At 48.5% G+C, this 23,659-nt stretch overlaps 3 protein-coding genes across 3 annotated transcripts; 1 reads left to right on the top strand and 2 right to left on the bottom strand.

Moving 5' to 3' along the window:
* Positions 1–1,619: 1,619 nt before the first annotated feature.
* On the bottom strand, positions 1,620–3,849 carry CCDC94 (coiled-coil domain containing 94). Its single transcript, XM_023527627.1, has 2 exons — positions 2,462–3,849; positions 1,620–2,397 (listed from the first exon to the last, which is right to left on the bottom strand). The coding sequence occupies exon 1, from the start codon at positions 3,739–3,741 to the stop codon at positions 2,773–2,775; it is 969 nt and encodes a 322-aa protein (XP_023383395.1). The 5' UTR covers positions 3,742–3,849; the 3' UTR covers positions 1,620–2,397; positions 2,462–2,772.
* A 4,590-nt stretch (positions 3,850–8,439) lies between these two features.
* Positions 8,440–11,478, top strand: GNMT (glycine N-methyltransferase). Its single transcript, XM_011354647.2, has 6 exons — positions 8,440–8,645; positions 9,823–9,950; positions 10,385–10,501; positions 10,694–10,836; positions 10,941–11,062; positions 11,150–11,478. Exons 1-6 carry the CDS (start codon positions 8,440–8,442, stop codon positions 11,319–11,321), a joined length of 888 nt encoding a protein of 295 aa, XP_011352949.1. The 3' UTR covers positions 11,322–11,478.
* Positions 11,479–11,630: 152 nt separating this feature from the next.
* PEX6 (peroxisomal biogenesis factor 6) lies at positions 11,631–22,842 on the bottom strand. Its single transcript, XM_011354648.2, has 17 exons — positions 21,844–22,842; positions 20,171–20,334; positions 19,623–19,706; positions 16,604–16,706; positions 16,388–16,521; positions 15,688–15,799; positions 15,116–15,324; positions 14,469–14,664; positions 14,204–14,280; positions 13,921–14,053; positions 13,635–13,840; positions 13,437–13,498; positions 13,062–13,170; positions 12,641–12,757; positions 12,437–12,514; positions 12,156–12,295; positions 11,631–11,942 (listed from the first exon to the last, which is right to left on the bottom strand). Exons 1-17 carry the CDS (start codon positions 22,723–22,725, stop codon positions 11,806–11,808), a joined length of 2,943 nt encoding a protein of 980 aa, XP_011352950.1. The 5' UTR covers positions 22,726–22,842; the 3' UTR covers positions 11,631–11,805.
* Between the last annotated feature and the right edge of the window lie 817 nt (positions 22,843–23,659).

The raw sequence follows: 23,659 nt of genomic DNA on the forward strand, positions 1-23,659 counted from the left end.
GGAGGGAATTTCTAAGAGGGAGCAGGGCTTCAATGAAGTCATACTATCAAGGTCTTGTCCTCAGAAACACGACTTGTCAGAACGCCAGAGGATCTCTGTTGGAGACTTCCATCCAGAACTACAAAGGCTGATGAACAAACCCTAAAGCCAATTTGTTCTGATTTGATGATTAAAATAACCATAGGCCCAGATAGTCAAGTCTCAGGGGTCGGGCTTCTGCATATTTGTTTCCAACGGCAGCTCCTAGAAGGCAAACTCCTCTCGTTATTTCCAAGTCCCTGGGTGGTATTCCCATGCAGCATCGTTTTGACAGTTAGAAAATGATGCTCTTGACACCTTTGATTTCCATCTGTCTGAAAGTTGTTTTGATATGTTTTGTTAGAATAAGACATTTAGTCACCAGAATTCCTGACAGAAAATTATAATAAATATGCAAACCCATGAAGTTTGAGATATGAATGGCAACCCCTTAAATATGGAGCCCTTATGCAGTGCACAACCTATCCAAGTGTTCACAGCAGCCCCACATCACTTAGTTGCAAGTGCTAACAGAATTGCTCTTATTTTTTGATCTTGAGGAAAAAAAAAAAACATTTTTCACAACAGATGCATGGGCTATGCCTAACTTTTATGGAAAGACTGGGTACTAATCTTAGTGTCAGAGCTAGCTGAATCTCTTGAATATCTCAATGGCCTAGTTTGTTTTAAGGAGTTTCACTGGATTAATAATAGAAGCCATTTTTTTTTTTTTGAATGCATACTATGTGGCAAGCACATAACTCTACACGCTTAACTCATTTAATATGGCTGTGATCTCCACAAGACCATGGATTTTTTTAAATATTGAAGTAAAATACAGAGAAGTGCACATAGTGTATACAGCTCAATGAATTTTTACAAACACCATCCAACTCACCAGCATCCAGATTATGAAACAATATTACCATCACCCCAAAAACATCTTCCAATACACCCCACAGAAAGAACAGGGATTTTTGTCTATTTTGTCCCCTGTTGCATCCCCAACACTTAATACAGTGCCTGGCACAGAGAAGTTGCTTAATAACTATCTGTTGAATGAATGAAGCACATAAAACAAGGTCACATGTTAAGTGGCCCAACTAGGTTGAGCCTAGATGAAATGGGTTCAGTGTCCTAGGTCACAGCCATAATGCCATAATACCCTGAAGCTATAGCTTATTGGCTTGGAAACCATCCTCCCCTTATATAACTCTCTTCTAGAAGGCAGACCAACTGCTGTCCACTAATCTCTTAATACCTTCAGAATTTAATGTCAGTAACGTAGTAATGAGTTAACCTTCAAGTCTTTCTACTTTGTCAAAGTTTACAGTTGTGTATAGCTTAAAGCCAGCTTGATCCTTATGCTGGTTTTTCTCTCTATAAAAGAAATCCAATTTTATTCTTTTTCTAAAAGTGTACTCTCCATCTATTAAGGTACAGGCCAACAAATTAAAATTTCACAATGTGATCGTTGCTGCACATTGGGAGAAGCAGACTGACCCCATTCCAGGGGTGATGACATCTATCACCACCAATCCCCACTAAAATATAAAAGATTCTCTGAACAAAAAATAAGAAGACACTCAAAATGCCAGATGTTATTTTGTTAGGATTTAATCACCAAAGTAGTCTTGGTATTTTACTCTCCAACTCACTTAGATGTGATGGTATGTTTTAAATCATCTGTTTCATGAGCAATGCTTAGCCTATTACCAGGGCTCAAAGAGTGTCATTTTTATGTGGAAAAACAGCAGATCAGCATATACCAAAGAGATATTAATGGAGGTTAACAAACCTTAAAACTGCTTTTAACAAAGTGTGACATGGTCAAAGAGAACCTCTCTTCAGACACATCAGTGCAATTCTCATAGGTGCACTGAGCTTAATAATAAATTAGTTTTACTACCCAATGGTATAGGGACCAGCCTTACATTTACTTAATGAGACTTTATTAATAAACAGATTAAGTCTTATTTGGTATATTAAAAAGTCCAAAAAAGGATTCATTGTGATAAATCTGCTAGCAGAGTCCATGGGGGTAGATGGTTTCCTGCCCCTCCCACAGCATCCCAGTGTTCAGTCTGGGTAGACACAGTCAGCAGAAGAGTTTTCTCAGCAGCTTGGACTGGAGTTCGGAGTCCATCATCTGAAAAATGTATTTCTACTTGTGCCAGGATGTCACCAGCTCTCTACCCACCACTCCATTTGTAGTTACTGTATGTACATAATTCCCAATTCTAGGATTTTAATGTGGCCTGAAATTTGAATTGCCTTGAAGTATGTCTGGTGGCAGCAATGTTCCTAAGCTCTTTTTTTGTGTGTGTGGGTTCCTTTCATTGCTTCCAGAAGATTCGTGGAGGGAAGGGATAGAGCCAACTGGGAATAGGTGATCTCACCCACAAGCCCAAAACACGGCTGACATGTCAAGGGATAGAGCCACCTGGGGATAGGTGATCTCACCCACAAGCCCAAAGCACAGCTGACATGTCAAGGAATGTCCAAGAAAGGATGCATCCCTTCAGGGATGTTGCAGCCCTAAACCTGGTGCCAGAAACAGCATGAGCTGATTTCGAAGCCCCAAAGGGCTGTGGTTGAGACAAGAGAGAAACCGGGTCCCTCAGCTGAAGCCCTAGCTGGCCCAGCCAGCCTCCGAGGACATTCATGTTTGATCTTGGCTCTGGTTGGTGTCAAGGCCCCTTGCTCTGACGACCGCCTGCAGCTGGACATATGACCCCTGACTTGGTACACACCTCAGTTGCTGCCACTGCTGTCCTCACTGTCGGAATATGCACCGAGCTGGCTCAGGGAAGAGACGCCGGAGGTCCTGGGAACAGGGTCAGCAGGTTTCCCGTTCTTCACAGTGTCCAGGGCGGGTGCTCGCTGGCCCTGAGGAGTGCTGCGATCCAGGTCTGTTTTCTTCACCACGACGAGGCCTGACAGCTGGGGCCTGCTGCCAAGGGTGCCCACGCTCCGCTCCCAGCTTTCCACCTTCCTCTTTGCCTTCGGGGCCTCGTCCAGGATGGCCGTGGGGTTGGACCGAAGGGCAGGCTGGGGCGGGGCGGGAGCAGCATCATCTTCTTCCGAATCGGAGTCCTCCAGCAGTCTTCGTTTCTTAGCTTCTTCCACCAGTGCCGCCGTCTCTCTCTCATCCTCCTCCTGCTCCTGCTTCTGTCGCTCCTCCTCGGACAGGCGGTGCTGCCGCAGCATGGCCTCAAAGTCCACGTGGGCCTGCCGCTGGTTCAGGTCCTTGAGCTCCTGCAGGTTCTCCAGTACCTCCATTTCCAGCTTGGAGTCCTTGGTTCGGTTCTCCAGCACCTTCATGGGGTTGTTCAGCTCCTCGTCCTCCCGCTCCTTCTGCACTCTCTTCTCCTCCTCCTCTAAGAGCTTCTCAGCCTGGAAGTTTCGTGTGGCTCCGTGCTCCATGGTGTAGTCTGTGTTTTCTGGGTCTGTCTTGAAGGTGATCTCTGCCAGGCAACGCGTGCACTTGATGTAGAAGCGGAAGATGGGCAGGCCCAGGTAAACCTCGTTCTGCACCGTCTCTTTGCGCGCGTTGAACTTCTTACCTTTATAGATGTATTCTCCGCACGTCTTACACCTCATGTTGAAGGGGGCCATCAACCGCACCACGTACTGCCGGTCTTTGGGGAGCTTGAGCTTGGGGATCTTTGACGGGTCAAAGTCAGGGGGATAGTATTTGTTTAAAACTTTTCGCTCCGACATCTTCGCCTCCTACACTTCTCACAAACGCAGAACTGCTTAAGCTCGCTGTTTGCCGAAGTCCCGGACTGACCCTGGTACCCTTCTGCTTGCGTTACTTCCTTATGCTCCTATTATTGGCTGCAGTATGCACATCTTGCCTTTTTCATTGGTTTGAATCCCCGCCTGTCAAGGTCCGAATCCTTCCGTCTTCTCTCCCGAGTTGCAACCTGGGTAGTGCGCGACAAAGGTTCCGGGGGCCGTCTGGATTTGGAGAAGTTATGAAGAGACGCCGCGCTAGTTAAGATTTTGTTAGTGATACGGCGTGACTGCTGCTTTTGACACTCCCTTTTGTTTATTCTTTTATTCAGCAAATAACGCGCTCAGTTTTGAGCTCTTACTCTGTGTGCTGGCCTCTGGAAACCCACACGTTCCTGTGTTCCAGCACTCCTGTGGGGACTGGGGGGCAGTTCCCACGGGCTACACAGGTCGCGACAAAGGAGCACCGTGGACGCCACACCCCAAATTTACCTTGAGATACAGGCAGGCCCAAAGACCAGGCTTCAAACCTACCTCCCCCGTACACGCAAACTAGCTCCCAAATGTCCCTCCACTGCCCGCCTGCGTTTTCTCTTTAAAGAAGACATCCCACCTCATTCCTTCCCCAGCCTCCTCCCTTCCATTTTTTTTTTTTTAATTGATGTAACGTTGGTTTTTAACGTCGTATACGTTCAAGGTGTACAACTTTATAGGTCCACATCTGTATACACCATAACGTGACCACCAAGTCTAGTTTCCACCCATCACCATGTAAGTGATTCCCTTTACCCATTTCTCCCCACCCACTTTTCTTTTGGTAATCATCAATCTGTTCTCTGTATCTGTGAATCGTTTTAGTTTGGTTTTGTTTGTTTTTATATTTCGCATATGAGTGAAATCATGTTATTTGTCTTTCTATGTCTGACTTAACTTCACTTAACATAATATCCTCCAGGTCTATCCATTTTGTCCCAAATGACAAGATTTCATTCTTTTTTTATGGCAGAGTAGTATTCCATTCGGTATATACAGCACATCTTCTTTATTCATCTGACAATGACTACTTAGGTTGTTTTCATATCTTTGATATTGTAAAGAGTGCTGTAATGAACATAGGGGTCCATATATCTTTTCAATTCATGTTTTTATATTCTTTGGATAAATAGCCAGAAGTGGAATAGCTGGATTATATAGTAATTCAAGTTAAAGTTTTTTTGCAAACATGTTTCACATTTGGGGATAAAGAATTTAGTCTTTTCAGCCAATTTCAGATAATAAACGTCACGTATTTTAAAAATCGCTTATTCTTATTTTTCTATTAAGTCAAACTATAAATTGATTTATATTATGTGACCTTTTGTTCCCTGGTCCAGGGCCTCAGGTTTGGGTTACCTAAAATTCACAGAGAATAACTAGGTAAAACAAAAGGCAGCTTCAATATATTTCAGTGAGCAGAGGACATGAACAAATAATTTAGAGATGAAGGACTGCAATTATTTGGTACACTTGGTAGTAATTAAAGAGGATTACAACAAGTAGATACAATTTTCTACTTAATGAAATATCAAAAAATAACATCTTCATGTAGAGAAGAGTGGAAACAAATATTGATTTTGGGTGACATTGTTAATAGAAAAATTCCATTTGGAAAATAATTTGATCATAATCATCCATGTGTTCATTCTCTTGAAAAGTTGTGGGAGCATTTTAAATGTTCAGAACCTGGGAAATGATTAAACAAGTTGCAGCACATCCACTCAGTATAGCCATTTAAAACACGCATAAGAACAAGTAATTTATGGTCAAGAGAAGAAAATATGAGATTTTTTTCAAAGTCTAGGAGTAATGGAGTGGATTTTTCCTCAGAATATTCTGATAAAAGAAAACTTTTGATAGTTAAAAGTAGGGAAAAAAGTTAAAAAGTGCATGAAATTTCATGACACTATAATCTTGACATTTTAACAAATGACTTTGGATAAGAAAGAAGTCAAATAATTATTAATTTTGGAACAAAAATCTTGTCTTTGAATGGAAAATACATTTAGAAGATACTCATAATCTGTAATTTTTAAATTCAAATTTACTAACATTCATATTATTTTAAAAAACCATATTATGGTTATGTTGGTAAAATGTTATATTACTCAAAAATCTTAAGCATATTTAAATAAAAACCAAATATTCAAATAAAATTCCTTATCAGTATGGAGAGTATGGCCTTTAGCCTTTTAAAGGCTGCAAATCAATCACAAAAAGTCTATACAAACATTCAGAGGTATGCATTACACCAAAAATTTTAAATTTTGTTTTAAAACAGGAATGGGGAGGGAAGAAAAACTGAAATAGTTTCTGGAAAAGAAAAAGTTTTCCTGGGAAGGTTGTGAGGAATCATGTTACAATCATGAAATCAAAAAGCAAGCTACTTAAATAGTTGTTCTAGGTAATTTTTTCCTTTTTTTCTTAGGTAATTTTGTTTCTAAATGAAACAAAAAACAAAATGAAAAAATTTTTTTTGGATCTAGTTTTATTAAAGAGCTCTGGAGTCTAATCTTTGAATGACAATCTCTAAATGAAAGAGTGGGCAGAGATGTCTAAATTTACATATCAATGCTCTTCTCCCAGGCTTTAATATTATTTATATAACTACCAGGAGAAGAAAGTATTCGAAATCACAGGAATACTTGTCTTTGAATATTGAGACCCAAAGAGTCTTGTGAACTTATGACCTGTTGACAAGACTATCCTGGTTTTTTAAAGGTGACATTTCCCAACAGCATTTAGAGCCCTAAGAAAATCCCAGGTTTATCTCAGATCCATTCAGAAAGGGTTAAGAGGTAAAAGTAAATGAAAAAGAAAGCAATAGTAAGGGAAATAACAAATTACCCTAGGCCACTTAACTGTTCAGATATCAAGCCAATCCATTTATAAATAGTGACAAATTATCTCTTTATCATTTTGGTTGTTATTCCAATTTAACATCATTCTTCATTTCCCATCCAAATTTCTTAAGTGCACTTCAGAACTCCATTATGCAAAAGTAAATAATTTAGTAGGTCTATTTTTCCTTAAAATTTCATTTCTTATACTATGACCAAATTATAAGTTAACAGGCATCACTATCAGCTCATCAATTTCTAGCCAATTACTTTCCTCCTGATTTAGGGTAAAATAAATATCAAGTTTATTTTAACTAAAGAATGCATTAATTCCTACACAAGGAAGAAATTAATTTTCTTAGAAAGGCCTCATACTTTTTAAAAAAGCCACCCTATATAGAGAGGTAGTTATAGATTATGCCTTGATGCAAAGACATAGCACACAGATTGCTGCCTGCAACTGAGAGAATAATTCTTAACATGGATTTTTTTCAAAGTCTAAGAGTAATAGAGTGGATTTTTCCTCAGAATATTCTGACAAAAGAAAACTCTGGGTTTACTTGCAACTCCCCAATACAGTACCTTTGTAAGCCTGTTGCTGAAGAACTGTCTGTAGGGTCAGCATAAGCACAAGGCTCCTAGACTTGGGTGTATACAAGCCTATCTGAGGCAGTCTGTGTGCAAAGGTTAAGAATGATTACATACATGGTCTTTGGGGTTCCTCCAGCTCCCAGATTCTATAGACAATAAAAGGATGAGGGGAGGAGAGCTCCTTTGTTCTAAATTCTATACCTCCCCCTTTCTGAAGCTAGAAGAACAAAGACAGGTGGGGAAGGCTGTTCTTGCTGTCTTGGACTTTGCTGGGTGGCATCATCTTTCTGAATCCACCCCAGTCCAGAGTCTTGTTAGGTTGAGACCTTTCTGCTTTGGGAGGAAAGGTAGATGTACACCAACCTAACCAAATGACCAATTCGTGAAGTAACAATGAGCAATATAATAGCAAGAGTACCAAGCAGTCCCACCACCGAACCTGGACTTCCCACTCTGTAAGCACCTCCTGGAAAGCAGATGGTCTTTAGAAGCGTGCTTGATTGTCAAGGACTTGGAAGAAAGGACCAGACTCCTTAGGCAGCTCATAGAAAAGTTTGATGGGTTACCTAGAGGAAGAGGAGCACTTGCCTCCAGATGGGTGGATGATTGCTTGGTCCAGAACTGCTCTTGGTCTTGGATGGCCAGATCAGCATTATCCCCATAGGCTCCTCGTTCCTTCCTTCCCTGGCTAAGGCCCTCCTTCAACTGGACATTCCTTCTTTTGAAATGCTAATACTTTCATTCACAAAGGACGGTCCAGTCCTGGGCGTTCAACTCTACGTGGACTGAAGACTGAACAGACACAGCTTCTCTGCTACTGCCTGGAGCTCAGCGGACCAGACTGGGCACTGGCTGGCGCTGAAGAACATTCTTTCCTTTCTTTCCAGTTTGGGTGAAAATGGATTGGGCAATCGCCTTGCTCCCTTCTCTCCTGGCCCCTCCTCCGTCCCCCTGACTCCTGGGTTAAGTGAGCAGGGGCCTGGGAGGATCTTTTCCTGCCATAGGATTGTCCAGAAGCCTGGTTCTTCAGGCTATTGAGAAAGACTAATTGAGGATTGAGAGGCAGCTTCCTCCCTGCAGGCGCCAGGCCAGGACTCACAGTGTGGGGGCGTGTCCCCACACTCACCTGCCATTGAGCACGTGGGGCCGCCCAGCCTCCCGCAGGGGCCGGACTATAAATATGGGGCCAGTGGCTGCGGAGCCAGGCGCGTCCAGGATGGTGGACAGTGTGTACCGGACCCGCTCCTTGGGGGTGGCGGCTGAAGGGCTCCCTGACCAGTACGCGGACGGAGAGGCGGCACGCGTGTGGCAGCTCTACATCGGGGACACCCGCAGCCGTACGGCTGAGTACAAGGCTTGGCTGCTCGGGCTGCTGCACCAACACGGCTGCCAGCGGATACTCGACGTGGCCTGCGGCACCGGGTGAGCCCAGACGGAGGACAAGATCCCGGGGGAGCGGAGCAGGCTAGGCCAGGGCCACCAGACTGCAGGACCAGGGCCGGGCATGTCGGGACAGCCGCCTCGCCTGACGGAACCGGGCAAGGGCGTGATGCCAGGGTCTGGAACGGTGTCTGCCGGAGCAGGGCGGGCAGGGCGGGCAAGGCAGGCAGGGTGGGTGAGGCCGACGGGAGGAAGGCGCCAAGACCCAGCTGAGAGTGAGGGTGTGGGCACAGCGGGTGAGGAAGGTTGGCTCGCCCCAGCAGCGCCAGAACCGGGCTTTGGGGTCAAAGCGACTTGAGCTCAGATTCTGGCTCCATCTTTGTTCTTGGGGTGATGGCCTTGAGCGGTGTTAACAATTAACATTTGTTCCGCGTTTGTCCTTGCCAAGTGCTTTTGAAACATGTTTTTAAAATCTTCACGAACCCCCAGGAGTTTAGTAATATCCCATTTACAGCTGTGGAAATTCCACCTCAGAGAAGTAAAGATCCCCAAGTAGTGGAGTGGAGATACAGATCCAGGTCAGTTAGGGTCTGGCCTGTGCTGTAACCCAGGGATTCCCCAATCCCCCAGCGCCCAGACTAGTAGACTTCTAGCTGTCCCTCGGTGGCCTGTTAGGAGCCCCGCTGCACAGCAGGAGCTGAGGTGGGTGTGAGAGAAACTTCATCTGTATTTGCAGCGACTCCTCAGCCCTGGCATCACCGCCTCAGCCCCACCTCAGGTCATCAGGCACAGGAACACCAGTCCCTGGTGCCAAAAACGTTGGGGACCACTGCTCTAACTACCATACTATTACTTTCTTCTGCACACAAGTTACTTAACTTCTAGGAGCCTTGGTGTGCCCCATCTCTCAAATAGGGTAACATCATCTACCTCACAAGATTGCCATAAGAATTTTATTAAGATTGCCATAAGAATTAATGCACATTTGTAGAGTGCCCAACTCAATGTTGCTACATTTCTCGCTATTTCATCCAGGTGCTACCTGGTGATAAGAAACAACTTGCCAGGTCATTCGAGGTTAGTGGAGTAGGCCTGGGGAGAGGAAGCAGAAGAATGGACTCTGAAGAGTTGAGGAGACAGCGGTGTCCAGCATAGGGCCTCCTTGCCTTCCCAGGACCTCTGACTGCCCCTTTCTCCCTCTCATCCCGGCCCTGCCCAGGGTGGACTCCATCATGCTGGTGGAAGAGGGCTTCAGCGTGACAAGCGTGGATGCCAGTGACAAGATGCTGAAGTATGCGCTTAAAGAACGCTGGAACCGGCGGCACGAGCCTGCCTTCGACAAGTGGGGTACGCAGGTCCAGCCAGGCCCTCCCAGCCCAGCCACCAAGGTCATGGTTCTCTGCCCTGGGCTCCTGGGGTGGGGTGTTTTGTTTTCCTCATGGGCACAGTAAAATTACTGTCATTTCCCTGAAAAGGGAGTCTTAGGCACCAAAATGAGGTATCAGGTATGAGTGGCTAGTTTTAATTATGTTTAATGTCTTGTTCCTTTCCTCAAATAAAAACCCATAAGCACAGAGTCCCCCTTTTAACCATGGCTTCCTCCTCCTCTGACCTTTCTTCCCCTTTCACCCTCCAAGTCCATAATGATCCCCTCTTCCTAACTAGATGAGGAGTCCCTGTGTGTCTTGAAGGGGAAACTGAGGCAGGACTGCACTTGATGTGGGTTGGCACTGCTGGACCGTGGTGCCACCCTGCTTCCTCTTCTCCTTCCTGGCCCCCAGTCATTGAGGAAGCCAACTGGATGACTCTGGACAAAGATGTGCCCCAGCCACCAGGAGGTGGCTTTGATGCCGTCATCTGCCTTGGAAACAGTTTTGCCCACTTGCCAGACTGCAAAGGTGAGAGAGAGTGTGGCCTTGGGAATGGTCCTTGCTTTGAGCTATTCATCGCTTTCACAGACTCCTGGGTGCCTGCTCTCCTGCACTTCTTTGCCTTGGCACTGGCACCCCTGGGTAGTAGAAAGATGGGAAGGAGACTGGTGCTGGGGGCCCTGAGCAGACGTAGCCTCTCTGCCCCTGCCTGGAGCTTAGGGGACCAGAGCGAGCACCGGCTGGCGCTGAAGAACATTGTGAACATGGTGCAGTCAGGGGGCCTGCTGGTCATCGATCATCGCAACTACGACCACATTCTCAGCACAGGCTGTGCACCCCCAGGAAAGAACATCTACTATAAGGTGGGCCCCTGAGGGAGCGAGGGCCCAGAGTGGGAGGTGTAATCCTGGGGTCCAGGCCCCACAGTGGTTGCAGAGGCTAATGCAAACTGCACCACCACCCACAGAGTGACTTGACCAAGGACATCACGACATCAGTGCTGACAGTGAACAACAAGGCCCACATGGTGACCCTGGACTACACACTGCAGGTGCCAGGGACTGGCCGGGACAGTTCTCCTGGATTGAGGTACCCACTTGGCTAGGCAGGGGGCGAGGTGGGTGGGGGCATGCTACGGCCACCAGTCCTCACGGTTGGTCAGGGGCTCTGTTGCAGTAAGTTCCGGCTCTCCTACTATCCGCATTGTCTGGCGTCCTTCACGGAGTTGCTCCGAGCAGCCTTCGGGGGCAAGTGCCAGCATAGCATCCTGGGTGACTTCAAGCCTTACAAGCCAGGCCAGACCTACATTCCCTGCTATTTCATCCACGTGCTCAAGAGGACAGACTGAGCGTGTCCTCAGCTCCCATAACCCTCTGCTCAAGTGCTGCCAGACTCTGTCTGGGAGCCCCACAGCAAGCCCAGCCTCCAGTGCAGATCTCGGCGGTGTGGGGAGGGGCTGACTGCAGTTAGGGTGCAAGGATTTGGGTTCAGGCAAATGGAAAGGTTAAGAATATAGTTTGTGCCTTTTTCAGTTCCTGCATGCCTGTGTTTGTGTCAAAAGGATTAGGTTCCTGCGGCGCCAATCATGCCCTCCTATGGGGCTTACTCCTCTCAGTCTTGCTCTTCCCCACACTAACCTTTCAGACCACACCACCAGCAGGGGGCAGTATACACTTTATTTTCAGCCACACCGCTTGGCACCCAGAGAATCTCCTGGAGGTAGACAGCCTGTCCACAGCAGCCTGAGAAAGAGCCCTTTGCTCTCTCAGGTTTCTGGGAGATACCTAGGTACTTCAGTCACTCTGGGTGGGGACCCAGACTGCAGGAGGCTTCTAGCAGGCAGCAAACTTGCACTGGATGCGCTTGTACCGGAGCAGTTCCTGCTCGCTGACTGAGGGCTGCAGCCGGGCAGCAGCTTGCAGCAGGTCCTCCATGGTGAGCAGCAGTGCTGAGTTTCCAGGCTCCAGCCCTGGGGACATGACAATGGGGAGGTGAGGTCAGAGTCCTCATCCCAGCCGGGGAACAGAGGTTGTAGTCTATGCCCAAGCAGGGTGAACCCTGGGGGAGGCACCTTCTTGCCCATAGTCCTCTGAACATCAAGAGCCCTTCCTCTGAAATCCATAATTGGCCTCGTTTTCCCACTAGCTTTCTGGTTGATCTCTCGGGCTGGCGAGTGGCTCACCTTCCTCCAGGTCCCGAACCCTCCGTCTGAGAGCAGCTGTCATGGCATCAGAGCAGAGGGAATAGAGGTCTGCACCCGTCAGCTGGGGAGGGCAGTGATCCAGCACGTTCACCAGGCTCACAGAGGGCTCTAACTTGAATCTGTTGTGGGAATACAAGAAAGTAAGTTTTACCCAGCATCCCCTACTCCCTCAAAAGGCATCCCTGACCAGCGTATTCTGCACATCGCACTTATCCCCTAAGCAGCCCAAGGCCCAAGCCCTCTGAAAGTCTCCCTCATACTTGCGTGTGATGGCACTCAGAACACGGAGCTGGGAGGCACGGTCCTCGCTCACCCCCACAAACACCAGCTTGTCAAATCTTTAAGGAGATAAGCAAGCATAAGTCTTAGACAGCACAGCATGAGGGTGAATGAAGAAGGCACAAGATGGGGGTCAAGAGATAAGTCCAAATGGGCCTGGAGGAAGGAAGGTACAGGGTGTATACCTGCCAGGCCGCAGAAGCGCAGGGTCCAGGAGGTCTGGTCTGTTGGTGGCTCCGATCACAAACACATCCTGAGTGCTATGAAGCCCATCCAGCTCAGCCAAGAGCTGAGACACTACCCTGCAAAGGAAGAGTGAAGGCAAGAGTCCTTGGCCCATCCTCAGCCTCTGCCCTGCCTGTGGTGCCTCTCCTTGCAGGCTTTCTCTGCAGGGACCTCTGCTCAGTTGTGTCATGTGTACCCTTTCATACAGGCCCCCATTCTCCTCAGTGCCCCACACACAATGCCACAGCCCATTTTAGTTTCCATTAAACAAACTTTCTCAGACTGGAAGGGCAGGAACTCTTGGGGCTCTGAAGACTGATGCAACCCATCTCATAGCTCTCCATCCTAAACCCCAGACCCCATTTTGGCTCAGAGCCCCACCTGTCCATCACACCTCCAGAGTCTCCACTCCGCCCCCGACTTGGGGCCAAGGAGTCCAGTTCATCAAAGAAGATAACGCAAGGTGCTGCGGCCCTGGCCCTGGAAAACACTGAGAAGAGAGGGGAGCCCACAGGAGGTGGAAGCTCAATAGGGTTTGAAGTCAGGAGATGGGGAAGAAAACCCAGATTTGACAATTTATCACTAGTGCTCCAGGTATTAGGCCCCACTGGCAGGAACCTGACTTGTGGAAAGGAAGACTAGGAATGACCATGAACAGCCTGAGGGTGTGTGTGTGGGGGGGCGGTGTGCAGTACAGCACAGGGGCCATCAGGGTTGGGGAAGGACTGGAAGCCCTGCCCCTCCCCACTCACTCACCTTTCCGCACATTCTCCTCACTTTGGCCCACATACATGTTGATGAGCTCTGGCCCCTTCACACTGAGGAAGAGAATGTGAGAGGATGAGACTCATTAGATGCATAAACACACAACTGACCTCCTGGCCAACCCCTCCTGCTCCCCATCCTGCTGCAGCTCCTAATCCACCCACCAGCCCTTTCAGACCCCATTGCCACCTGAGAAAGGTAAGGCTGCACTCAGTGGCTACTGCCTTGGCCAGGAGAGTCTTGCCAGTGCCAGGAGGCCCATGGAGCAGAAGGCCTGAGCGCCTTAGGCCCAGGCTCAGTAGCTCGGGGTGCTCTAGAGGGAGCTGGATGGTCTCCAGAATCTCCTTCTTCACCTCCTGCAGCCCGCCTACATCATGCCAGGACACCGAGGGGATCTAGGAGATGGAAAGTGCATGGTTGGAGATATGCGGGAGGAGGGAGCTCCAGTCCAACCTCTAAGGGCCTGAGTCTCTACCTTGGGGGCTCCAATGGCCTGAGAGTGAGCTGTCTGCAGCTGTTCCAGTGCCTGACCAAAGTCCTCAGCTAGAAGAGGAAAGCCAGCAGCACACAGATCTCCCTCCTCCTCCTCATTCAAGCCTCCTGCCAAACTGCAAAGAGAAACCCAGGGAGGTATCTGGAGGACCTGACCTGAGGCCTCCTTCCCATCAGTGTCCTGTTCCCTCCTTCCTTCCTTACCAGCCCCCACCCACCCGTATTTCCTCTTGCTGCCTTTCCCCTCCTGTGCCCACTTTCCTTACCCAGAGTTCTTGATCCTGGTGCAGGCTGCCCGGCTGCTGTGGGTCAAAAGGGCGTAGAGATCCCCTACTACAAAGCCCTGGGGAACCACAGGAAAGGACATGTGAGCAGGGTACAACAGGCAGGAACCCTTGGGAGGCTGGTCCTCCGCCAGAGCAGAAGCCCAGTGTTGACACTTCAGGATTTTCTACCTTCATCTGCAGGGCAGTGGGACTGAGTTCCCATAACAAAGAACATGGGAGGCCCACATCCTGCTTTGGTACTCACTGCACACCGCCGTGCCAGCTGTGCCAGGTTCACCTCTTGGCCCAGGGGAAGGTGGGCAGTGAGGGCCTGCAGGATGCTGAGCCGTTGCCCCTCTGACAGCACAGGAACCTCTAGCTCATGAGGAAATGCTGCCTGCACATCAGCAGGCAGATCCTGGGCCCGGCTTGTGGTGGCCACAACCATCAGTGGAGGGCAGCTGCAGACAGGGAGTGGGCACTGAGAGCAAGAACATGACTGGCAGCGCCTGAGCACTGCTTTTTCCTGAGGCTGGTGCAGGATGGTGGGGAAGTGGGTGGGTGCCGAGATGAAATAGGGAGATGGGTAACCCAAGGCTTCCTGGTTGGGGATTCATGGGAATACCCTGTGTCTGGACTTATTGAGAGGAATCTGTGCTTCCTCCTATCACGCTGGAAGCTGAAGGCAGAAGTTGTGATTTTTCTCCAATCTAGTATTCCCTGAGAAATACTGGGGACCATGTCCTTCTCCCGCTGGGTATCCCTACGTTCCTCAGGGCTGTCTGGAGGGCAGCCAAACTGGCAGTAGATGTTGCAGAAGCCACCGAGGGGGTGAGGACTAGAGGATGAAAGGCTGAAGAGAGGGAGGAAGGCTATGCCCCACCCATGTACAGGCCCAACTCTGTATAATACCTGGTGACGGGGTCCTCACTGAGGAGGAGGCGACGCAGCGTGGCCACCACACGGGCATCCTCACCTAGCCCATCACGGTTCCGACCCAGAAGGTCCACTGCTGTCAGCAACAGAACCACGGGCCGGCAACGCTGGGCCCGGGAGAAGGTGGCCTGCAGTTTTGTCTCCACGGCCCCACTGCTGTCTGCACAGAGGCTGGAGCAGGGAACCTGGGGAGGGAATCTCAATGGGCCTGTGGAAAAGGGGCACGTGTGACTGGGGCAGAAGAGTCGGGGGAGGAGGAATCAGAAGAAGGTGTAGGCCATCTCTTTTTGAAAGGTAGGGACGGGAGAAGAAGGTAATGCTGGCCAAGTTCTACCTCTTCTTTATCCTAACCTCGTTCCCTGGACTGTCCACCAAAATCTTGAAACTCCCTCCTTGAAAGGATCTCTCAGGAGCTGAACATCAGACCCACTGGCCCGAGGTGTTAGGGTCAGGCTAGTAGCCAGAGGGGAAAAGGGAAAGAAAGAGAGGGAGAATCTGGGCATGGGAAGGGAAGCAGTTGGGGGGTTCTACTCTCCAGGTACCCTCACCTTCAGTAAGTGGAGCCCCAGGCGACTGCAGGCAGCAGCAACTGCTGTGGTCTTCCCACTGCCTGGGGGGCCCCGTAAAAGGACACTGCTAGTTCCTGTCAGCAGGGCACCCCTGCAATCAGAGGACAGACACTTGTCTCCTCCATTCTGCTCAAACTTTAGAGTCCCCAGTAACAGAGGGACCCTTGGATCTAGAGCACCCCGCCCCGCCCAGGGTTGGTGATGCCATATTTCCCATACCTCCTATGGTATGGGCAGCCAAGACTCATTCCCTTTTGTCACCACTGTGCCTACAATAAAGCCTTGACTGCTGTGTCTGGACTGTTTTGAGAGGAATCAGGGAGGGGTCTGTGTCTACACTTAGGCCAGTGGTATGGGGAGCTGTATCTTTCAGGGTCAGGCTGGTAAAGGCCAGGATGGCTAGTGAGCTAAGGGGAAGGGTAGTCTCAGAGACAGCTGTCCCTGATGGAGATTATTCATTTACAGCCAACCTTGGAGGATGGATGTTAATGCAGGAAAGGAGTCTGGGAATTTGCTTACAGAAAGGACAGGGGCTAGTGGCCTTGGCATACTGGTTTGAGGAAGGTCTACCCAATAGCACTCCGGCCAGGGTATAAAGAATTTCTTATCTGGCCTGCTGCCCCTCCAGGGATGTTGTGAGCAGGCTTTCCTCACTCCCTGAGGCTGCAGCCACACTCACCCTGGCTGCAGGCGAGGCTTCAGGGCAGCACACAGCTCGGTCACCAAGGCCTCCAGGCCTGGAGGAGATAAGCTGCTCCAGAGAGTAGATTCTCCTGAAGGGACCCTTGGAACAGGGCTCAAGGTAGAACCCACCTGTGAAAGGTGTGAGGAACCTTTAGTTTCTAAAAGTTGTTCACTCCCTTTCTCAGGTCTACTCCTACCCCCTGGACCTCACCAAGTACAAGGAAGTATGGGTGGTGTCTGCCAAGTAGGCGCTGGTTGGCCCATCTGGAGCTTCCCCAACTGTTTTCTTCACTTTAAAGAACATTTCCCACCACCTGCAGGAAAGAGGCCAAATGAACCCCAGATCTAGACCCACATACCCCCTTCCCAAGGACAAGGTGGCTATCTCAATCACAGTGGTCCACTGCAGGGACAAACTCAAGAGCCACACAAATAAATGCCCCAGACATGGTTGGAGGTTGGGAGGGCGGGTAGTAGTAAGAAAGGAAAGCAGATGGTATTTCTTATCTCCATAACGGGATCATACACGTTTTGAGGGCAGGAGCTATGGCTGTCCTCTTCATCAGAGAGGTGAGGCGAGGCGAGGCGGGGCAGTCTTCAGGCAAATGGCCTACACACCCACTTCAGTGGGAGAAGGGGCTGCTGCACTAAGCAAATGATCACCTAACCATTTTCACAATAATCCACAAAATCTTATTTCAGGCAGATTCCTTAATAATGACATCAAATGATTAATGATTCTCTATCTGGGCTGCACATTAGAATTATCTGGCAAACTTAAAAATCAACATCTCTCAGATATTGCATGATTCCATTCAGCAGATTAGTGGTTGCCCAGGAGATGGAAGGAGGGACTAGGGAGTGGCTGCTAATGGGTAGGGAGTCTCTTTTAGGAGTGATGAAAATGTTCTAGAATTAGTGGTGTCGATTGCCCAACCTAGTGAATATACTAAAAAACCACTGAACTCTATACTCTAAAAGTATATGAATTATATCTCAATTAAAAAATTAATTTTTCCCCTCCTATGGAAAAAATAAAAAGACTGCACAGGCCCCAGCCTCACCCTGATTCTGTTCCAATAGGTCTGGGCTCAAGCATCATGTTTTTCAAAAGCTCCCCACTCATAAACAGGCTGTGCAGTCAGTCACTGGCTAGTGTCATAGTGAATTAGGGTTACTCAATCTACTGCAATTGCTACTGCAGGTAGCAATTACTAGCCCAATTTTCCAGGTAAATAATGAACTACTCCCCTCTTTAATCTTCAAGCAGCAAGACAATGACAGAGCCAGACTATAACCTGAGCCTCATTAAGGTCCAATCAAGGTGCAAATTCCTTTGCTCACAATGTTTCAGTCACAAAGCGGCTCCCTCTGGTAGCAAAAGTGTGGTATGAATGCACTGATGTGGAGGGGGAAGCACGCCACGATAGTATTATGAAATTCTGGTAACTATTATAGTAGGCAGTGATTGTACTAAAAACTAGAACATAAGGAAAACTTTATCTTACTGTTAATCACTATAAATAAATGATGGGTGGGTCTATAACCTAGAATCTCGATCGAGCCCAATATCCTAAGTCAGAGTGCATATGGCCAACATTGGGATCCAAGGAGGAACAGCACTGTGAGGAGTTATGGAGAGACTCCTCTCTTCCATGGAGTGCGGTTGGACCACTTCAGCAAGTACAAGGGTCAGACTTTTGGGACATATCTGGACTTTGTTGGGGAACACTGGATTGTGTTCCTAAGAGCCAGATGGGAGACAGTGGAGCTGGCTTCCGTCAGCCTAGTTAGAGAAGTGGAATGCAGGGTAGAATCTTAAGAGGCTGCACTCCCAACAGTGGAATTCCTTTCCAGGGATCAAAAGGGCCTCCCTGCATGGCTTCCCTTACCAAGTCCAGGGGAAGGGGCTAAAGGACTCATCTTTATCTTTCCTTAGACCCAGCTGCCCACTCCAACCCTGCTTTCCAGGACCCGCTCAGGAGGAAGTATGTGCTCAGCACCCAAAGAAAGACAGGTCTCTTCAGGGATAGAACAGCAGGTGTTCAGGAATAGAACTGGCTTGCTGATCTGTCTTGGGAGGGCCTAGTACCTGTTTTTCTTTGAAAGTACATAGTTGGGTAGGCATTCTGTAGTTTTCCTACAGAAAGCTGGCTCACAGACATTTGCTATGTTTAGGATGGGAGACAGAAGTGGGAAGTGACTGATACATGCCAGCCTGACATTTTCTACCAGGCCCCAGTTGTAGATTTCATCAGGGAAAACTCACAGGTGCCATTGGTTACACAGGGCACTCCCAGGCCCTTCATCTAGGTACCACAGCCTTGAGACTAGAGAGACTGGCCAGGACCAAGCTCTGAATATTGGCCAGGGATGAATCAGAAGCTCCAGACAAGGCATCTCTCTCTGAGCAGAGGACCCAGGCTGGCTAGGCCTGAGACCTTGGTCCTAATGGCTCTTAACGCCCAAGTTCCTGCAATCTGGTTCCATCGCCTCATTGAGATTTCCCTGAAAATTGAGTTCATGTGTCTGTCAGTTGTATTCTCCTTCTAGTAAATCACTACAGAACATCAGTCCTGAATAGATGGACTGGTTGGTGTAAGGGGCTACACATTCTTCCCCCTTTACACAAGGCCAAAGTAGTCTCTGAATTCCTTGCCTCACCATTTTACAAGGAACCTCTGTGGTCAGTCAACGAGAGGAGAAAGTTTGGACTCCTAATTTTGAAGTTCAGTCATAGCTCAGTCATGCTCTCTCTCTCTCATTCCCTGTTAAGGATAAGGAAAAAGAGAAGTTCCTCCTAAGGATAGCTGCAAGTGTATACTCCATCAATTAGGGCAGAAATCAGATTCTGGGTCTTTTTTTGTTGAGTATGTGGGAGGTATGGCTTGAATCCTGGCTGTCAAACGACACTGCGATGGAGAATGGAAAGCAAGGAGCTCTGCTTTGGACTAGTCCATTAAGTTATTTTTAATACCTTACTTTATGTAGGACCACCAATCAATTTAAGGATAAACCCCTCCCAAAGCTAAAAGGCAGTGGTTCTTAATCTTTTTTTCAGTCACCTGCCTATTTGAGAACATGAAGATTATGAACCTTCTCTGCAGAAAAATGTACGACAAAATGTTCTTATGCACAAAATTATTCCACTCCACTTGGGAGGAGGGGGTTGTAGAACTCCTGCACCCATGGTAAGAACCCCAGCTGTAAGATAGGAGGCAGCTGCATACCTGGGCAGTCTCTCTGGGCTTCCTTCCAGGATCTCTACTTGCCCAATTGTTGGCACACACAAAACATCCCCTTCCTGGACTGCCCTGCAACACAGCAGTGGCCCAGGTCAGCTCACAGTGGGAGTCAAGAGCACGTCTGATGTGTTCCTCCCATTCCCACCCCCAACATGCAGACTACTTCTTAAGGGCCTACTGCCCACCCAGAGATCCCAAGCAGTTGTCCAGAGAACAATCTGACCTAGAATGAGCTAGAGGAAATGGCAGGGAGACTAAAAAGGGGGATCAGAGACAAGTGAGGGGTGAAGTAGGATTCTGGTCTCTTGGGGCCCTCTCAAATCAAAGAGGTTTCTTAGTTTAGAATGTCTAGATTCACCTCATGGTCCAGATTTCTATTGTCTGCCTGATACACTATGAGCCTTCTAGCCACTACATTGCCTAAAACGTGGCTTCTGAAAATCAGAGGCTCCATGGTACCTGGATCTAGGTACGATGGGATAGGAGAGCAATAGGGCAAGATGCTATCCTCCTAAAAGGGGTAACCAGCTAACCTGGGTGTCTGAAAGTGCCGGTAAAGAATATGGTCATAATTTCCATTAGTGCTGTAGTAGGGAGAGGACACAATTTCGATGTGTAACTCTTTGGCAAATGGAGGCCCAGGTAGCACTGAGCAGCTTCCTTTGTCTTCAGGAACACTGGAGCTTTCCAAGTATCTCTATGAAAGAAATAACCATCACCTTACAATTGTCTCCCAAAGAGTCAGGCTCTGCCCTACCTTTTAGCAGCAAGTAAATCTACTTTCATCTGCTCTCATGACCATAACCACAAGGCTTGTGCAAGGGGAGGCCTAGGGTGGCAGAGCTGAATCCCTATATCTTCCCTAGAAAACAGAAATCTCTTCAAATAAGCACCGGGAAGAGATTTCTGACTGACTTTTCTGACTCTAGCTCCAAAAAGTTCCCCAGTAAAGGTGACCCTTCTCTGACACCTTTATATTGGCCTAGAGCCACTAAGATGGCAAAGACATTTGATTCCCATAGTTCTTTGAGTGACATCAGGTGGCCAATGGGATTGAGATCAAGTAGACATTAGTGGGGGCACTCTGAATTCCAGCAGTGGGAAAAGGTTATGCTCTCACTGAAGCTAAAAGTGTTGGTTTAGCTGAATGAGCTCCAGTTTGAGTATTCCAGTAGTTTTTCCTTCATTCAGAAGGAAACCCACTCCTGACCCCCATTCATTCATATCTTATATCTCTTCTTGACATCCCATAGCTCGAATAGGCTATGCCAGCATCGTCTAGTAGAACTATCTACAGTGTTAGAAATGTTCTACATCTACATGCGGCTGTTGAGCACTGGATATGTGACTAAAGCAGCTGAAGAAATGAATTTTTAACTTTACGTAGTTTTAATTAAAGTCACAAAGCGGCTAGTGGCTTCCATATGGGATACTGCAGGCCTAAACCATATATCTAGGTGCTTAATTAAACATTAGACTACATTTGTCCCCCCAAATACAATTATCTCTTCTTGAAGCAAGCTCCTTAAGGCAGAAACCAAAAAGTTTTCTCGGATGTATTTAATAAAATATTAAAATTAAACACCAGGCACCAAAGTTAATAAAGAGTCCTTCCCTTCAAGGAATTTACAATATATAATTGGAGATTAGACAGATTATGTGAACGTAACAAGGGAGAATAAAATAAATCCCATAAAAAAAGCACAAAATACTACAGGAGAATGTCATGTTAAATTTTTGATGGTGAGATTATGAAAAGGCTGTGAAGACAATGGCATCTTTAAATGGGCCTTGAAGGAAAGGATGATAGGATTTTAACAGATAAAGACTAGAAGAATAGGAAGGAATTGGAAGCCAAGCATAAGCATAAGCAAAAGCATTGAAATACCCTCCACACTACCCAATACAATACTGGATACACTGCAGCAATTCGATAATTGGTTAGATTCAGTAGATTAATATATACTCCTGGTAATCTGTGCATTTCACATTTTGCCTGAATAACGCCCTTCCCATGCACCACCACACTATGGAGGATTATATTTTGATTGTAGAGAACAAATAAATAGGGCTGAGACATTAAGTGAAAGGTCCAAGATCTAAGGAGTAAGGGACCTAAATTCTACAGCTCCGGTCTTCCAATTCAGTTAAGGCATAGAGAGGATAAAGAGGAGGAAGCACTCCTGAGCTCAGTACTTTGTCCTACCTGAATTCTGAGCTCTCCCACTTCCAGGGGATCACAGCCGAGATTAAATGCCAGAGTGGCAGGCACCAGGGCCAGTCCGTCAGTGAGGGGCTCTCCCAGCTGCCCAGAGCCAGGTCCCAGCCTTTCAGAGAGGTTCCAGCAAGGCTCTAGGACCTGCATCGTGGCCAAGTGTGGCTGGGAAGTGTTTGATGACTCTCCGGCCCGGGTCACCCATACCCACTCGCCCTGGAAGAGGCCGAGGCTACGGAGACAGCTCCGGCTCACCCCCAGTGAATCTCCAGTCCCTCCTAGAACTCCCCGGAGTCGCCGGACTGTACAGGAAACCGCGAAGAAGGACACCACGGGCGGGGGTGGGGGGCGGCTGCTGTCCCCAGTTTCTGGGCCCAGTTTGGCCCGCCCACGGAGCTCAGTCACAGCTAGCCGCGTCCCTGAGCCTAGCAGCCCTTGCAACGCCGGCCGCGTCTCCAGCACCCGCGGTCCGGGCACTGGTAGGGCCTCTCCGCGCCTCACCAGCAGCGGTCCGACTCGCGGTCCGAGACCAGGCCCCGACGAGGTGCCAAGCAACGCCCAGCACAAAGCCGGGGGCCGCCGCACTGGCCGCGCCCGCACCCACGATCCGGAGCCTAGGGCCAGGAGTCGCAGCAGCGCGCGGCTAACCAGCAGCTGCGGGGGCCCGGGACCCTGCTCCTCGGTTCCCGCGTCCGGCCTCTCCAGGGCCGCCACGAGCAGCGCCGGCCCTGCCGGGCTCTCTCCTGCAGGCCGCAGGGCCAGCACCAAGCCAAGCCCCGCCGCAGGCCACGGGCCCCCAGGGGGCAGCAGCACCGCCAACCGGGATGTCTCTGTCGGGAAGGGCTCCAGAACCTGCAAGACAGCCAGCGTCATGCTGACAGGAGACCAAGGAAGAAGGTGAAGGAGCGTGGTTTCCGGAGTCAGACAGCCTGACAGCAAAGAGACCCGAACGCTTTTTCCGCTTCCGTCGCGGGAAGCGCGAGGAAAGTGGGAGGGGCGTGAGGTGCAGTGCGCATGCTCTGAAAAGGTGAGCTACGCCTTGGCTAGATCAGAGAAGTGTCTCAAAGGCAGAAACACAATTATTGTAACTGTGGTTGCGTAGTCTTTAAGCACACGCTCTTTGAAACTGTGTTTCAAGAGATTTGCCTTGCGCGCCTGCTAGGGGAATAACGTCTTTTCAACTACCTTGCCCCCAAACATGTACTTTAACAGTTTATTGAATGATCAATGAACAGTCAGCGTGCAACGGACCAACTTGGTCCAGTGAAGTGTTTAGGAAGGATTCCATTCCTCTGTGGAAATCCTGCAGTTATCAATGAGAAACTGTTGGCCCTGAGGTTTGGGGATTGTGGGAAGGTTGCAGAAGGGAGTGGTAGGATTACAAAACTGTCTCAGACATGCTTATGGATATCTAGTGGCTGCCGGCTGAATTACTACACGTGATTCATGTAGCCCTGGAGTGCTGGAGCTGCCACACCTGTTCCAACACATCCTACACAAAATCCATGTTCCAGTGTTTTTTGTCCTGTTTGTTCTACTCCCACCAAACTTGAAGTAAAGACCAAGAAGCTTCGCTTTTTCATCCCTCCAAAACCAGTGGGTCTCCCTCAATGAATTCTTGCAAACTGGAAATCCATATCTTGTTTCTACCCTAGAGAAGAGTGGGCAGCAGAGTAGGCAAAAGAAAGGCTCAAGGTTTCAGTTATGATCACCAAACCAACAGCTTGCTACCCACTTGTACTGTTACTTAGATTTCATTCTTGCTTCCACCTCCACTGCTCTGTACAAGACACTTGGACACTGGTAG

Source organism: Pteropus vampyrus, unplaced genomic scaffold (assembly GCF_000151845.1).
Source record: "Pteropus vampyrus isolate Shadow unplaced genomic scaffold, Pvam_2.0 Scaffold18, whole genome shotgun sequence".
Classification (NCBI taxonomy): domain Eukaryota; kingdom Metazoa; phylum Chordata; class Mammalia; order Chiroptera; family Pteropodidae; genus Pteropus; species Pteropus vampyrus.